At 41.4% G+C, this 17466-nt stretch overlaps 1 protein-coding gene across 1 annotated transcript; it reads left to right on the top strand.

Annotated features, from left to right (window-relative positions):
- The first annotated feature begins 110 nt into the window (after positions 1-110).
- LOC124146207 (uncharacterized protein C6orf62 homolog) lies at positions 111-17382 on the top strand. Its single transcript, XM_046516385.2, has 7 exons — positions 111-650; positions 2051-2137; positions 4314-4403; positions 4959-5081; positions 5633-5767; positions 5983-6042; positions 12321-17382. The coding sequence occupies exons 1-7, from the start codon at positions 522-524 to the stop codon at positions 12378-12380; spliced, it is 684 nt and encodes a 227-aa protein (XP_046372341.1). The 5' UTR covers positions 111-521; the 3' UTR covers positions 12381-17382.
- Positions 17383-17466: the final 84 nt, after the last annotated feature.

Raw genomic sequence — 17466 nt, 5'->3', positions numbered from 1 at the left:
AAATAGAAGTAATATTATTTCTTTTTGGATACGAACCTGTCAACTCATATATCATGATTACGTGAAATTGAATAACCTCCCTTGAATTGATATTCCAGAACGAGGCTTCGTTCGCCATATTTGCGGAAAGAGAAGCAAAGGCAGTGTGTTGTTTTGCAGTGTGCTGTAATTTTCCACTTACTAGTGGATCAGCGTTGATATCTGTCTTTCGCGATGGATTTATTGACTCTAATACTTCATTATCGTTCCCCCTTCACGAACCATGGCACGTCAGAATCTTCACTGTGTACATAACCCCTCTTATAAAGAGACTGGCGACACAGCCTTCCACAAATACAGGCCTGTCTGTTGAGTCCGTCACTGTCTTTGGCCGAGTGTTATTGTCAAATAATTCTTTGTCAGCCATGGAAATGCACATTAATAACTATCAACTTCATTCGAGAAGGGTAAACTTGACATAAACAGCCACTAATATGATTCTGTAAACCAAAATACCCTCTTGGACGCGTAGAGAACTAGAGATGGGGGATCCCCATGCACGGAAAAGTGCGGCCGTCAGCAGGCTTCGGCACCAACTTAGAAAGAAAAGAGAGTCGCTTGCTGACCATTTTGAGTTCAAGATGTATATTATTTTTCATTTCAAAGAAAAGGTGAATCCACATTTGTAGTGTTTTCCAGTTTCAATTTGTTTGAATTACTTTAATATTTTACAAACAATAACAAGTATTTGCCAATGTGGAGCGATAGATTAACAAGCTCCCACGTTTTTAATCACCATGATTGTAGCCAAAATAGCTTTCATTGAATCACTTGTAGCATTTTAATGACATTTCAGGAAACATACTAGCCATATTACCAGAGACCATATAATTATCATATTGTCTCTGATATTACACATCAAAGCTTGTTTACATTTTGATGCTGATTCTCTTGAATGCTCTTGGGAAATTGGTGTAATCAAAACTTAATTTTAATAAATAAATGGTACAAGAAACCACTGTTGTGTTAGAGTAAAACTGAAAACTATTTTGCTACACTGACTAACATCAACCCCTGTGAAATATCACAATTGTATGCCTATTTATGGTCTCCTAATTTGCTTTTGTTTGTATCATTGTGTACTGCATATCTCCAATGACACCGACAAAGAGTTCTATGCGGTTGAAGTTTGGATATTTGAACTTTGTTGATTCCTACTCCAATAACTCCCCTTTAATTTGGGGTCATTTTTGACCTGAGAATGGTACAATGGTTTTGGTAAAAAACAAAGAAAACTACTATTTGTGTGTGAGGAGGTTTTATCATTGGAGTGGTGGGACACCAGAAAAGGGCTTCTCGCATTTTACCCATGTGTGGAATTGAACACAGATCTTTGGCAGGACAAGCCAACACTTTAAACGCTTGGGAAGCATCTTCTATAAAGACGGTGAGATCATGAGCTAAGGACAGCACTGAAGCAGAATTCTTGTACCAGCATTCAAGAAAAAATATGTGAAGAGAGTATATCCCCTTACATTCCTCACCAACCTTAGTATGACCCAAACTGATGAAATTATTTAGATTTCTTATCCATTTCCAGAGCAAAATGTAAATCGCCTCTGGTCTAGTGGATAGAGCATCTGCCCAGGGGGTGGAAGGTCTGGGGTTTGATCCCGGCCACGTCATACCAAAAGATGTCAAAAGGTGGTCCTTGTTGTTACCTTGTCTTGCGTTCAGCTTTGTGGGACTAAAACAAGGACTGGTCGGCTTGTAGTCAGTATACTGTGTCTGAGTGCGGTATTCATGTTAATCTGCGGCATGATATTTCAGTGGGCTAGCACTATGAAATCGGCATTAGTCCTGACTAGTTCAAGCAGCCACATGACATTAACCCTTTTTCACCTCACTTCACCTCACCTGAATGTTAGAAAGTCTAGGAACATATATTTTTCACGTGACAGATGTTTGTGAGATCAAAACCTCTTAAATCTATTTTTGGACTGGTCATTTTGTAAGTGTATGATGAAAGATGTTGTGTACAGTAATATTAAGTAACTGATTACTTTTTCAGAAGAAAAAGGTTGCTATTTTTGAAGTAGCAGAAGTTGTTCCGGTAATGACCAACAACTATGAAGACAGTATTCTCAAAGGTGTAAAGGTGAGTACAGAGGATTTAAAGTCATTGTAACTCAAAGTAATTTCATTAACAAGGGAACTTACCAATCTGTTCAAAACTTAATCTTTTACTCTGAAATGATATCTCTCTGCATGAAGATCAGATGGCACCTCCACAGGAGGTAGTGTCAGGTGAACTTTCAAATAAATGTTGAGAGGCTTCCAAATTGTAGGTACGGGTGAACCAAGCATTCAGACAAATATGTCTGATTTCTGTATCTCAGAATTAGAATCTAATCAGATCAGGGAGTTCTGAATGCAAGGAAACAAAGCTGCACTATTATATTGTTGATATGTTATAGATCGTGTCATTTTTTAGCTCAGTGGCATATGCACCTCAAATGGTGTACTATCATGGGTGTTTGTGTTCTGTGACAGTTTCCTTTTGCCATGATCAAAATTTCTGAATCAAGGTGGCAAAGAAATGAAGCCTATTCTGATTGGCTCAAGAACCAATTCAATCTTCATTTAGATTGGGCATAAAAAAAATGCTTAGTGTCATCCAGACACGACTTTCTATGGAGGTGTCACCTCTTCACACAAAGAGGTATTATAGCAGAGTAGTAGAACTAGCATATAAAAAAAATAACTGATATGTTTATCATTGATCAGAAGTGTAATAAATTGACACCCATGAAAATCCGGTTAGAATAGGTCTTCACCAACCAATGCTTGTCCTAAGAGGCAACTAACGGAATCTTTTGGTCAGGATCACTGACTTAGTTGATAAGATCTAAGATCAATGCTCAACATGTCATCTCTGGATTGTCTGGTCCAGACTTGATTATTTACAGACTGCCATTGTCTAGCTAGAATATTGCTGAGTGTGGCGTTAAACAACAAACAATGTTAAAATTGAAAAACTGTTCACTCAGTGTACAAGTATACTGTTGAAATCAGCTTGTCTCAAGTTGAACATATTGAAGGGTACTTGTCCCGAAGTTATAAGCACCAACTATTTGAGCTTGTATGTTTTGTGGAGATCTTTTTCTTACCTTGTGGAACAGCCACTATGATTGTGGGTTCGTCAGCACCATACCTGTGCTCATGGGTTTCACAAAAGTGTCTGAGACCTGCATCACTTTGGGATTTCCTCCCACATTAAGCTGACATGCCTTGTTATGACTGGAATGTTGTTCAAAACTAGGTTCAAAACTCAACTCACAGAGTGTGACTACTAACATTATGTAACCTTTAGTTCCTGTTGTACATATACATATATCTCAAGTCAAGCCTACTCACAGAGTCAGGCAAGGTTTTTCTCCACCCCTTCACTGCTATCCAAATTAACACAGTGTTGCAAGCACAGTCCCACCTTCAAGCATTACCTTATAGTATGCAGCATTACTTTTGTTGGAGTTCCGGTTTGCTCCAGTGGCTTAATTATACCCCGACCTAAGAAGGCAGGGTGTATAGTTTTACCAAGGAATTCCGTCTGTCATTCCAAAGACATTTTTATGTGCGACCTATACCATAAATACTACTGCATAGATTCTTTTCAAACTTGGTGAACGCTTATTGTACCAATAGATGAGTGGCAGAGTAGAGTTTGATTACAATATTTGGATTTTCTGAAAAAATACAGCTATTTACATTTTTTTACATTTAGAATGTTTTTACAGAAACATTTGTGCAACCTATAACTTGAAAACAGTTGCATTGATTCTTTCAAAAGTTAGTGAACAGTTTCCATACCAATAGAAAAAGTGCAGTGCAAAGTTTAATTTTGATATGTGGATTTCCTGAGAAAATATGATTTTTTACATGTTTTGAACTTAGCATATCCTTTTTTACTACAACATTTGTGCGACCTATAACTTAAGAACTACGTCATAGATTCTTTTAAAATTTACGAAACACTTTCTATACTTATAGGAATGGTGCAGTGCAAAGTTTGATTTTGATATATTGGGCTTACCACTTTGGTGTCCTAAGCTAACTGATTGTATTTCTATTCTGGTTTTGTCCTTTAGCAGCAAAACTAATCTCTGAACCAAGTGAAAACAGTGGTTGATCATGACTCTTTAGCTTATGAGGATGTTCAGTTACCCCAGTCTTCAAACTCAATTTACTTGTCTTACATAAGATGCTACATTTAGCATGTTCAGAAGTTAATCAGAACCCTGTTATATTTGATGCATGTTTATTTTATATTTCAGGAAGAGGCTTATTCTTATGAAAGCTCCCGAGAACTCCTAGACAAAGATGTAGTTCAGTTGCATGCTCCTAGGTGGCAGTCCATGAGAAGGGTAGGTGTTAATACTTGTGGCATGTCTGCTAGTCATAGCAAATGGCAGGGTTAGTTAATTCAGGGTTATAACTGGTAAAGATCATCAAAAGCTGGGAGTATCCTATTTGAGATAATTTTTCAGATGTATTTCAAGATTAGTATGATTGATTAGAGGCTCTTAAACTATAAGACAAACTTCTATTATATGGACTTTGGAAAATGCTTGTTCATCACAGATTGTACGTGTACTTTGTGTACAGGAAATATACTATATACTTTCTTTTTTTCATGATACACTCAGTAAAATAGTTTAACAAGGTTTGCAGGTAACATTCTCCATAAGGAAGACATAAATAATATCCACAACCCACACTTTTGAGAATAGTTTCTCATTGTCAGCATCAAGGTATATGACTCGTACTGCTGTACAAGCAGTATATAAATATTCAGAGTGAAGTTTATATACTATATACTTGGGTGAATGTTGTTTTTTATCGTGTGTATGGATGTGTTGCAGCGCTGAACTTGCAAACATTAGATGTACAAAATTGTGTACTCAAAATGTTCTTTTCAGGATGTCATTGGATGTACAACAGAGATTGACTTTTTCCTTTGGCCTAGAAGTGACATTGACAGGATTGAGTGTCAACTCTTTTCTCGCTGGAAGGGAGACCAACTCCCATTCAAACGTATTGAGGTATGTTGCAGAAGATATGTGCACATTGATGATGATTGTGTTACATGCTGCAGGTTTAATACATTGTGTTATGACTTATATCATCATTTCATTCATGATTATCACTTTGAGGGATTTTGTGACAGTGTCAGAAGAAAGTGTTTATCAGTATTCCTGGGCAGAATAGGTTTCCTGGTACCTCATGCTTGTCAATATTGAAAATAGGTTTTTGATTGTTACAATGTGTGATCTGTCTGATTGGCATCATCCTAGCCTGATGATGGGGTTCATTGTTCATGCTTCCTGGTTGAAACACCCACTTCAAAAAGTAGTTTGAAGACACACTTCTTGTCTTTAGTATTTTGTCTGACAGTTATTGAAGCATTAATGAATTACTGTTATTTACTGATGTGGATATGACCTAATTACCAAGATTTTGTCTTTGGTTCCCCTTGAATTCCTGGAAAGAATAGGTCTCAAGTATTTATGTGTTTGTTGTTTTCTTTGGTTATTTCATGTCCAATATTATAAGAAACTGTCAGGGAGATGATTACTGCATGTGTGTGTGGCAGGCCAGCTTCTTGTTCAGTCACCTGGACTATGAGAGACAGCTGATGAGACTAGTGAGTCGGCGAGATAAAGAGGGGCTCATCATCAACAACCCATCCCAGACCATGTTCCTCTTCATAGACAAGCAGCAGCTACAGGTAGGCCCTCTATTCAAATCACTAACAAGGGTACATGCTCGTTTTAGCACCTTGTTTTGATAGAGAAAGAAATTTTTTTTAGGCCAATAAGGCTTGAATGTTTGTTGCCACTGACAGTATGGAGTAAGAAATTAATCAAACAAGGTAAAGAATTTCATTTGTGTTTGTCAAACAAAAGAGAAACTATTTCAGTACATATCCTCTATATGTTTCAGACTGCCAAGAACAAGATCGTGGTGTTCAAGTTGTCCAGTGTCTGCCTCTATCTGCCACAGGTACAACTTACTACACTGTCATGGGTGTACAACAAAAAGCCTTTGCAAATTACATGTAGTCCCAACTGAAAAACGTTTTCACAAGCTTCCGACCAACAAAACACAAGTCACTCACATGTAATTTTGGCCCATTACAAAAAACTACTACTACTACTACCACTAGTGTACAAACTTCTGAATACTACTACTACTAGTAGTAGTAGTAGTAGTAGTAGTAGTAGTAGTAGTAGTTATAGTTAAATTAGTAAGTAATAACAATACAATTACAGAGCTATGTTTTAGTCTGTTTTCAGTCGTACAAATGGGTATCTCTCATACCCTCACTTCTAGTCGTTTAAAAGGAAGCCAGAAGCTGGAATGTAAACATTAAACTTGTTTCCGTCCGGTTGCGCACTCACCTCCCTATGACATGTCACAAATCTCTCAGCGCGCCTCTGAGATTGGTCGCCCGAGAAAGATTCGCGGTAGACTGCTAGTTTGTATTCTTCAGTTGTTGTTCTAATAAAGTAATAATAATATGTCTTACCTGTAGACTCCTGGAATGTAATCCTTGGTAATCCATTGTTTGTGTTCAACACGTGTTTCGCTGTTTGACTTGATTATACACGTGGCAAAGAAAACTGTCTAAAGTAGATCCTCACAAGTATTGTCCTTCCTGCATCATTAAGGACGGGTTTTCAACGTGTTCGTGGGATAAACGTTGTAAAGAATGTGAGCACTTGTCTTCTATAAACTTTAACTTGTATCTTCATGCATTGGCGAAGCGGGCTACTGACCAGCGCTACAAGCAGAGAAGGTCATCGGGTGGATCCTTGGACTCTGCACCCTCCACATCCTGCCCTGGGGGTGGCGAGTCAGCGACACCCAAGAAATCAGTTGAAAAGGCCCGCCTCAGTCAACTTCTGTTTTTTGACAAGACACATGACCGTTCGCCTGCTGATGATACTACCCGCATGACTGATCTTCGTCAATCGGTTGATCGGTTACGGCGGTACCGTGTGGTGACGAGGACCATGAGGGGACTATGGTCCCCAGTCGGTCCGTATCTCGTTCTACCAACGACGATAGGGACGTCGTGCGGGACGACAGGGAACACAGATCCCTCTCTAGAAGTCGTTCCCGTTCCCGGGACGGCAGGTCGAGTGCCTCGTCAAGAGACAGTAAACGACAGAGGACGTCCATCGCCTTTGTGGTCGTCGGGAGTACGATTCGGACGATAACTACGAAGGGGGTCGTAGTACTTCTATAGTTAGAGATCGTAGCCCTCGTCCCCACAAGGACATGCAACGTTCTCACAGGGAGTTTCTGGGAGATCTCGTCTCACTTGCATATCGACCCGGCTTTGATAGAACCAGATCACGGCGGCGGTACTCGCCTCGGCGGCGTCGACCAAGAAGGATTCAACTACGTCAGGGGTCCATGGACCGTCAACCAGTACACCAGCTCCTTCATCTACGCCTACACAATGGATTGTGACGACAGCCCTCCTAGGCCTCCCAAAGACATTGAGTTGTTTGCTTGGCTATCTAACTTTCTGCCTGAGTTATCAAAAGACGATGACAAACCGACGCGTGCTGGTTTTAAGGTCGGAGATACACCACAGTCTCTTCAGTTTTCTTCTCCCAATGTCTTCAGAGCCATGGCTAAAGATATGGACCAGAAATTTACCTCTGCTCTGCCTGGGCAGAGTTTCAGCAAGCCGCCTGTTCGATCTCGTCACCCGATTTATGGCATGTCATAAGTAGGGACTTGGATTGGGGGCTACTCTTCAAGAAACCAGCACCCTCCAAGATTCTTGTAGAAGACAGGCATTTGGAATCCATGGACACTGATGTTCGTCACCAGCTACAACCGCTTGCTATGCTGTCGACACAGATCGAGTACCTCTCCGTGTACTTTGAGGAGAAAGACCCCCAGGACGAGGACGAAAGGACGGTGCCATCGGTCCTCACCTGTATGCAACGGTGGATCTCGGACGTCCTCGCCCAGTCCCGATATGTATCGGGCCAGATAACTACGGCACGTCGCCATGGTTACATCGACTGCACTGAACTACATTATCGTCATGGCAGGACACTCTTACGGGCCCCGTGGTCATCGCAACAGTTGTTTGACGGTCGTACCTACGAAGTTCTGGACAAGTACTCTAGGGAAGCCGAGCGTGTCATCATCATTTTGGCTTCACACAACCTGTCCAGGCGGCCATCGGTTTCGAACGCCCCACGGCGACGTTACAGAAACGTGAATGTGCAACAGGCCTTTCGTAGGGACATGCCTTGACAGCCGTCCCGCAAGAGAGCTTCGGACAAGAAAGGTCGCCAGGTCTCCTTTTCAAAGTATCCCAGAGGGGGAAAGAGCCAGCGGGGATATAAGTGAGGACCCTTCCCCCGCCGTCACCGTCGTTGGAGTCTTCCCTGATGACACTACCTTTAGACGAGCTACCGGTAGGGGGGAGACCTCATCATTAAGCCCACAGGTGGGCTTCCTCAACGACCCTTACATTCAGAACATTTTGACAACAGGCTACGCCCCACGCCTGAGATCAACGCCACCACTGACGTCATCCTCGACATTCCACACTCCACCAACGGATCGGCTGACGGAGGCCATCGATTCGTTGGTGGAAAAGGCAGCAGTACTTCGCCTAGGGACATCGGCACCATTACCGGGGTACTACTCGCCCATCTTTCTAGTACCCAAGAAAAACTCCACAAAGATGCGGCTTATTTTCAATCTCAAGAAGTTCAACGCAACATATCTCCAACAACCCGACACATTCACCATGATATCCCTCAGCTCTCTGCGTTGGATGATATTACCGAGCGACTTCCTCGTCTCAATAGACCTTCAGGACGCGTATCTCCATGTACAAATAGCTTCCGAGTTCCAGAAGTACCTCCGATTCGTCTACCAAGGTATTCATTACCAGTGGTCGGCCCTCCCGTTTGGAATTTCTACGGCCCTGTGCATTTTCAGGCGGATCATGAAGACGGTCGTAGATCAGGGTCGCCTTCTACCTAGTCGACTGGCTCCAAGCTCACCAGTTCACAGAAGCCCTTCAAGGAGAGTTAGCGACCACCCTGAGTCTACTACGGTACCTCGGGTGGATCGTCAACCTTCAAAAGTCGAACTTGGTACCAACTCGGGATCCACAGTACATCGGGATACGCTTCCAGACGGGGGTCAAGCTGGTCAAGGTACCTCAAGACCTTTGGGACAAGATTGACAGCAGCGTTCCGAGACTTCTACATGCCCCGGCGTCAGTGCACACGAGGCAGGAAGTCCTCGGTCTGTTGACATCGGCCCAAGACCTGACTTGCCGTGGTCGTCTTCAACTTCGTCCGCTGCAGAGATTGCTGAACCCCCATCTGGAGTTTCCCAATCTCCTGGTTCCACTTCCGGCGCAGCTACGTTGTCATCTGGAGTGGTGGCTCCAGCCGTCGAACGTTTGCGAAGGCGTCTTTATGAGCGAGCCTCCATTCATACTACACCTATTCGTAGACGCGTCATTGGAAGGCTGGGGAGCGCACTTTCGGGGACGACCAAGTGGCCGGGCTGTGGTCGCCAGAAGAAAAGATCCTCCACATCAACTGCCTTGAGATGGAAGCAGTGATTCAGGCGGTCGCGTTCTGGAAACCTTGACTCTGTCAGAAACGGCTGATGATACAGTCGGACAACTCCACAGTCGTCCACTGCATCAACAAACAGGGAACGACTCGGTCGACGGCCCTTCTGGACCGGACATTCAGGTTCCTCGCCCTCGTCAACGACTTGGACATGGGCGTAAGAGCCTGTCACATCCCGGGGGCCAAGAATGTGATAGCCGATGCCCTGTCGAGACCATAGAGGCCGTCTCCCACGGAGTGGATGATCCATCCGACAGTCTATCATCTGCTGACAGATCAACTCTGGTTGCTCCAAGTACATGTCTTCGCAACCCGGTACAACAACCGCCTCTAGCGATATCGTGGGAGGGTCTAGACGCTTACGCGTTTCCGCCAACAGTGCTGTTACCATCGATACTGGAGAAAGTTTGTCAAACGGCCAACCTACATCTGCTTTTGGTCGCGCCTTATAGGCCGGCCAGAACGTGGTTCCTGGAACTTCTTCAGATCATCAATCAGCCACCGTTCCCGTTACCAGATCAAGACAGCCTCCTTGTTCATCCTCACAACGACGACTTGCATCAGGGGATAAAGAACTTCCAGCTTCACGCCTGGGTTTGCTTAAGACGGCAGCGCTTATCTCGTACGACTCGTAAGCTGTACGATGACAAGTGGGCCACTTTCTCCATTTTCGCCAGGTCTCATGGCTTCAACCCGGCGGTAGCAACCCCACCACAGGTGGCAGAGTTCCTAGTCTATCTCTGGTCATCTCGGCATCTGAAAGGGTCGACGATCTTGACTTATCTGGCAGCTTTGGCTACAGTGGTGACGTCTCCTACGGGCAACAAGCTCACTGAAATACCGTAGTTGCAGAAGATTCTACGTGCCTTCATGGTTGAAGATCAGTCACGTAAATTTTTCGACCGCCGGCCTACGACCTCGATGTCATTCTGCGCAACCTGTCTAGTCAGACTTAAGAGCCTCTAGATCAGGTCGCGTTCGACTTATTTTCTCAGAAAATAGCTTTCCTTCTCTCGCTGGCTACGGCAGCGAGAGTATCGGAAATACATGCCATTGACGTCGGTTTGATTACGTTCAATCAGCGTAACCATGGCAACGTCCATCTTGGTCCCAGATGGGATTTTTTAGCGAAAAATCAATCTCCTGTCCAAGATTCGAGATTCCTTCCTTGTCTGCCATTATGGGCCCTCATGGTCACGCTGATCTCACCCTGTACCTTGTTCGTGCGCTTCATATTTACCTGCAGCGATCTGAACAGCGACGACAACATTTTCAATGGCTGTTCATACCGCTCTCAATCAATGCAAAGAAAGGCATTACACGTAATACTCTCTCCTTTTGGTTGAGAGTGGTCATTCTCAGAGCTTACGAGGCGCAAGGACTCGCATCTACCACCTCCTCTCTCACCGCACGAAGTTCGAGCCATAGCTTCAACATTATCACTCCACAGTAATTGTTCGCTGCAAGCTATTATGGAGGGCTGCTTTTGGAGATCTACTTCAGTGTTTGCTTCGCATTATCTCAGAGATATCTCAACAGAAGATGTTGAAGGACTCAAACAGTTTGGTCCACTCGTGGTGGCACAACAGATCTCCCAGAAAAGACAGTGAATTTGTGCTTATTCACTTTGGACCTTTTGCTCAAAACTTCGTGCCAGATAACATGTTACAATAAAAGCTGTTGGTGAATGTACGCATTCTTATGGTTTTTTTTGTTGTGTGCAGTACTTCGGCTTTTTTATTATGGTTATTTGGTGTATGCATCGTCTTCCCATAATTCATAGTACTGCTCGTATTTTTTAGTTACCTTGTATACTGCGAGTTGCTCTGTAACTAAACTATACGTCGACCACACTTCGATCGCAGTTCAACTGATGTGTGCAGTTGTCCTGTCTCATCGATAATTAGTTATGTGTCGAAGAGCATTAACCATGCTGTGCGTTTGTGATAAACAACTTGTCTCGTCCATGCATCTGATCATGTTCTATTGTCACTTCAGGGATGATCGGGCTTTCCTCCAACATTAACCTGACACGTCGTGATATAACTGGAATACTGTTAAAAGCGACGATAAACACTCACTCACTCACTCACTCACTCACTCACTCACTCACTCACTCACTCACTCACTCACTCACTCACTCACTCACTCACTCACTCACTCACTCACTCACTCACTCACTCACTCACTCACTCACTCACTCACTCACTCACTTGGTACATTCGACGTGAAAGAGGTCACTTCCTGATTACTTTCCAGACCCTCTTTCCAGTGTTCCGTCGAATTCTACCTATTTGTACGACTGAAAACAGACTAAAACATGAGTTTTTCAAAATAAAAACGATGTATTATTGGTCTGTTTTCAGTCGTATGTTCCCACCCAGCCATCCCCACAGGGAAGTAGTTCAGTCCAGTCCTGAATGATGGCTTATTCTTCGAGATTTGTGACATGTCATAGGGAGGTGTGTGCGCAACCGGACGGAAACAAGTTTAATGTTTACATTCCAGCTTCTGGCTTCCTTTTAAACGTGCGACTAGAAGTGAGGGTATGAGAGATACCGATTTGTACGACTGAAAACAGACCAATAAAACATTGTTTTTATTCTGAAAACCCCATGTGTTTAACATTGTCCTCTCAATTGATAATTTCAGGACCAGCTGACCCACTGGGGTGCAGGAAATGTAGAGGAACTCGTTGCAACATATCTTTGACCCAGTGACTTTGACCTGACTATGACACAGTTGGAGACGACCTTCTTCTTGACTAGTTCTGACCTAAGTGTCAGATTGTAATGTGTGTTTGATATGCTTTCTGTTTAGATGGACTAATGGTCATACACAGAAAGCATAGGCGCAAATATTTTTGTAAACAACTTCATGACAAATACAAACTCAATTTCTTTCAAACAGGATACCTTTACATGGTGCAAGCAGATGCTTTATCTTGAGTAGGCTTGACTTGAGATATATGTATTGACAGCCCGAAATGAGTCAGGATATATAATACTCTTATATTACGTTGTTTAACTGCATTTGGTATAAGCAGCTCTCTGGATTAGAAATGAATTTCCCTCGACTTGAAAGTTGTTTGCTGTACAACAGGAACTAAAGGTTACATAATGTTAGTATGTCAGTGAAACGGTACAATATTGTCAATGTTAAATCAAATGTAGACACATACTGTTATATGATAAGTTACAATTGATTCAGCCAAATCATTGTTATTTTAAATGATAATTACAAAGCATAAATGAAAACATTTCCAAAGATTGCATTAGTTATGATCAAACCTCAGTTTGCATGAAGGATTTTTATGCAGATGTCTGGAGCCAAGCCTACGCAAGTACTGAAGGATCCAAGTTCAAACCCGTCTTCTTTTCTCCATTTGCTCATATAGTGGTTCCCTAAGATGGAATGCTATGTTGCAGATACTGTATGACTAATGTACATCTCAATCATGGGTTCCTCCTGAAGGTGAACTAAATACCAAAGGTTCACGCCACCATTGTTGTCACATGTACCCACTGCAGTAGATTAGAACCTTCTGTATTCAAAACTGTACAGCTTTAGCATCCTTGGATTCCCAGGCCATTTTTACTCAACTATCTCCAAACTATGTGGAAGACATGGTGTCAAGTAAAGGGATTGTATGGCCTTAGTGGATCCATAACAAAATGGCTAGGCCCCTCTGAGGAGGCAATAGGATGACTGCCTCTGGAATAGTTAGATGTGTTTCCAAATGCCAATTCAATCTTGAGGAGGGATGATATTATTCATGAGTGCATAATGCAATTTTGAAATTACTAGACTTGTTCATGTTACTTTCTGCAATGTCTATGCTGAAGTATAGGAGCTAAGACAGTTCTTTTTGGTGCTTAATGTTATTTATGGGAGATTAAGTGAAATCAGAATGGCCTGTGAATCCTAGGATATACTTTTGTGTCTAGTGTATAACATTGGACATTTTAACTTGAGAAAGATTGGGCAAGACTGCAGTTTACTGGGCACAGCTTATAGGCTAGCGCTTCTTGGATCAGACTTCAGGTTGTGGCCCTCATTTCACTGATCTCGCATGGCTTTTCGACCCTCCACTCTTACGGTTAGTTCTTTTGGGCTATCGTAGGTTATCCCCAACTCTATCTCTAAGACCTTGAATCACCTTTCTGATCAAGCACCTCTTTACAATCATTTGGGTTGTTAGGTACCCCTTTCCGATCACACACCCCTTCATGAGTTAAGTTATGGGTTAGCCTTCTCAACACTCTTAGCATATTAGTCCAATGTAGTTTGAGGAAAATCTTTTTAGATTTTTATAGAGTTTTTGAGTTTCAGGGGAAAAACATGGCTGCTGCACATGATCAGGTTCTGATCACTAGGAACACAAGTTCAATGTATTTGTGATATCATGTATGGTCCTGTGGTGAGGTGTTGGCTAATTAGATTAACAAATAAACATAGCTTAGCAATGCGAGTTCGGTCCTCCGTTCTGCAATCCGAAAAAGTGGACCCCAGTAAAGTGCAGTCCTCCCAAAAATATTTTATTGCCTATCTTTTGAATACAAATTGTCAAACATGGACAAATAATATTTTAGTTTTACTTCATAGATCATATGGACTGTTTTTATGTGTAATTGACAAAATCTCAAGATATATTTAATAATTGTTCATTTCACATATTAATTTTCACTAAAATATTAATTTTGAAATAAGATCTTCTAATCTATTGCAGCTATCATTATCATTGTCATATAAACATTGCCATTGTCCAAAGTCTCATCCATAATGATCTTTTAAGGTTATTTTTTAGTTTGTTTATTGCAGAATTAATATTTCATCTTTTGTTGAGAATGCTTTTGGTAGCTGTCTGATCATGTTGATAAGCCAAATTTGAACCAATTTACCTGCCAATGGTGTTTTCCAATCTAATCTACATCCAGCACATTAGCAGTCCAAACTAGGGTCTGTACAAGTGTTGGTCATAGCTTCATACCATTTCTTCCCACACTTGTTTCTGCTGGAGACAATGTTTCCATGCATATAGTCAACAGAGTATATAAAAAGTCACAGTGAGTAGACTCCAGCTTATCCATTTGTTGTTCATTGTATAAATTTTATTCTCATCGTTGGTATTAACATGCAGGTTGCTGCCATCTCATTGTTTATGTAAGTTTCTTCCCATAGATTATTCTAAGCCATTCACACGGTGTAGTTGTTATGACTATGTTTTGTGGTAGGTAGTGAGGCAGGGGTTGGGCTCTCTAGGAAGTAATCATAATCGGAGGCCAGGTGGGAATAACTTGCGTCCTTGAATGATAAAATACAGAAGAACATGGTCATAACGAACACTGATATAACATACTGTTATAAAAATGCAAAAGTCCTGACTGCTTTACAATATGTTGTAATATAAAATTCATTGTAACAAATTTTGTGTAATGAATTAATGGATATAACAAACTGATGTTTCATTGCAAGAAGTAAACTCAATATTCCCGTGTGAATTAATGATGTGGTCAAACTCGTGTCCGTCACCACCAGAGGGGAATCAAACGACATACTTGGAAGGGAATCATGATCACTACAGTTCACCTACGGGGCGGTCGGGTAGCCTAGTGGTTAAAGCGTTAGCTCGTCACGCCGAAGACCCGGGTTCGATTCCCGACATGGGTACAATGTGTGAAGCCCATTTCTGGTGTCCCCCGCCGTGATATTGCTGGAATATTGCTAAAAGCGGCGTAAAACCATACTCACTCACTCACTCACTACAGTTCACCTACAGATTGGTGAGGCTCAGCTGCAATCAGTGGAGAATCAATTCTGCAGTTTCACAGTACATTGTTGCAACCCATGTGTTAAAACTAATCAATGGTTAAAAAGCAATCACTTGAATTATATTTGAATTTTGAATTGTCTCGTGTGCACATTTATTTCAAGCAGTGTCAAACTTTCTGAAATAATCAGAGATGGCCGCAAAGATGACATCCCCATTCATGTCACATGACACGCTCTTCCAACTTAATTCTAGTGCTGTAATGTGTGTTTCTTATATTATCATATTGTTACCATTTGAGACTACCAACAAGTTGATATGAACCCAGACTGAAAATACGCCCACAATCTCTTGCACATATTGAAGTTAAATGGTTCTTTACAATCCATGGTATTCAATCAAGTCTTTGCCTACAGAACTCTGAATGATATAATGAATGGTGAGGCAAGCCAATATACAAATCTACGGATATTACAAACAAGTTTGTTTCATCAATCCCTTGGAGTTCGTTATAACCATGTTTTACTGTATTAGGGACTACCAACATTTCCTACCTTTTGACAAATCACTATTTAGTGTGCTATAGACATACAGGAAAGGTTACAAGCCTCCTATAACACAAATAGTTGTTCAGACATGCTGTATCAACCAACATGTATGGCTGTAATCTTGTCTTGTAACTGGTATTATGATATAACTGTGTTATAGTATGTCACAGTTCCCCCCCCCAGTCTAACACATCTCAGAGACAGGAATGCAACTTACCCTGAAATATTTATACCTTTAATATTGGTCAAATGGACTCTGGCTAGCAGGCTAGTGACAACTGCATCCCTGTCGAGATTCTTTAGAATACATTTACCAAAAACATGGAACTGTGAGAAGGAATCTGTGTGATAAAAGGTGCATTCCAAAGGGTAGTTATTTGGCCTTGCTTGGGGAATATGTTATTAAGAATAGAATAATACATACCTCCAGACTTTCTCATGATTTGGCACATTAACAGTTTCATTGTAGTATGTTTTTGGAAAGTATGCCTACCACATTTATTTCTGTTGTTTGGTGTGATTAATGATGGCTGTCTTGAGTATGTGGGTTTAAGATGGAATGTGAATGACCGTGAAGCTGAAGTGTTTGCAATGACTTGAACAATATGGGCTATGAATATTGATAGAACTCTGTTTTCTTTAACAGTCAACAAAGAACAAGTTAGGTCTTTCTGCAGAGAACTGCATGTACTCTTGTATCTTTATTGGGAAAATATATTTGTCTCTGGTCATGCCAACAAGAATTTAATGCAGGAAGACTTAAATTAATGATAAATAAGTGCTATCAGATCTGTTTATATTCATTGAACTTTTGTCATTATGTACTTTATATTCGAATATGTGATATTTGATTGAAGATAAAATTTAGAAATTGTCAATTATTTTTAATCACCCTTGAAAAACGTTTTTGTATTAACTGGGATTTAATGTAATTTTCTAGATGAGTTAAAAATTATTAAACATTCACGTAATAAGAATTGAAGATAACATTATTAGTTGTTACATGAAACCTGTGATCTACAACACAGTTATGGGTGGAATGGACTGGCATCTTTGTTTTGGCTGTTGAGCCCATTTCAGGTGTTGCTGGATGTGTGTGTTGGAATATTGCTAAAGCAGCATAAAACCCAACTCACTCTCTTTGTTTGGAGTGAAACAACATAGTGTCCAACATATCCAAGTCTAATAAGCTTTTGTGATGTCAAGAACTTGGTTTTAGTGTGTGGGGAAGGATGTCCATAACAATCGAGTTACTCATTCACCCATAACTGAAGTAGATCTTCCTATATCGGAAATCTGGGGATCTGTCAGAAATGTTAACTATTCTAAATACTGGGACTACTTTGACCTCTTGTAAGGAAATGTATATTCTTGAAGCATAAAAAAATGAAACATTTGTCCTGCGTTTGTCATTTACGATGCCTGATAGTGCCAGAACTCTGTCATGGTCATCACGCCTCAGTTGAAAGGCAAACAGGCA

The sequence above is a fragment of the Haliotis rufescens genome, unplaced genomic scaffold, assembly GCF_023055435.1.
Source record: "Haliotis rufescens isolate VD_foot unplaced genomic scaffold, xgHalRufe1.0.p SCAF_2, whole genome shotgun sequence".
Classification (NCBI taxonomy): Eukaryota; Metazoa; Mollusca; class Gastropoda; order Lepetellida; family Haliotidae; genus Haliotis; species Haliotis rufescens.
This window is presented reverse-complemented; position numbering and strand designations above follow the sequence as displayed.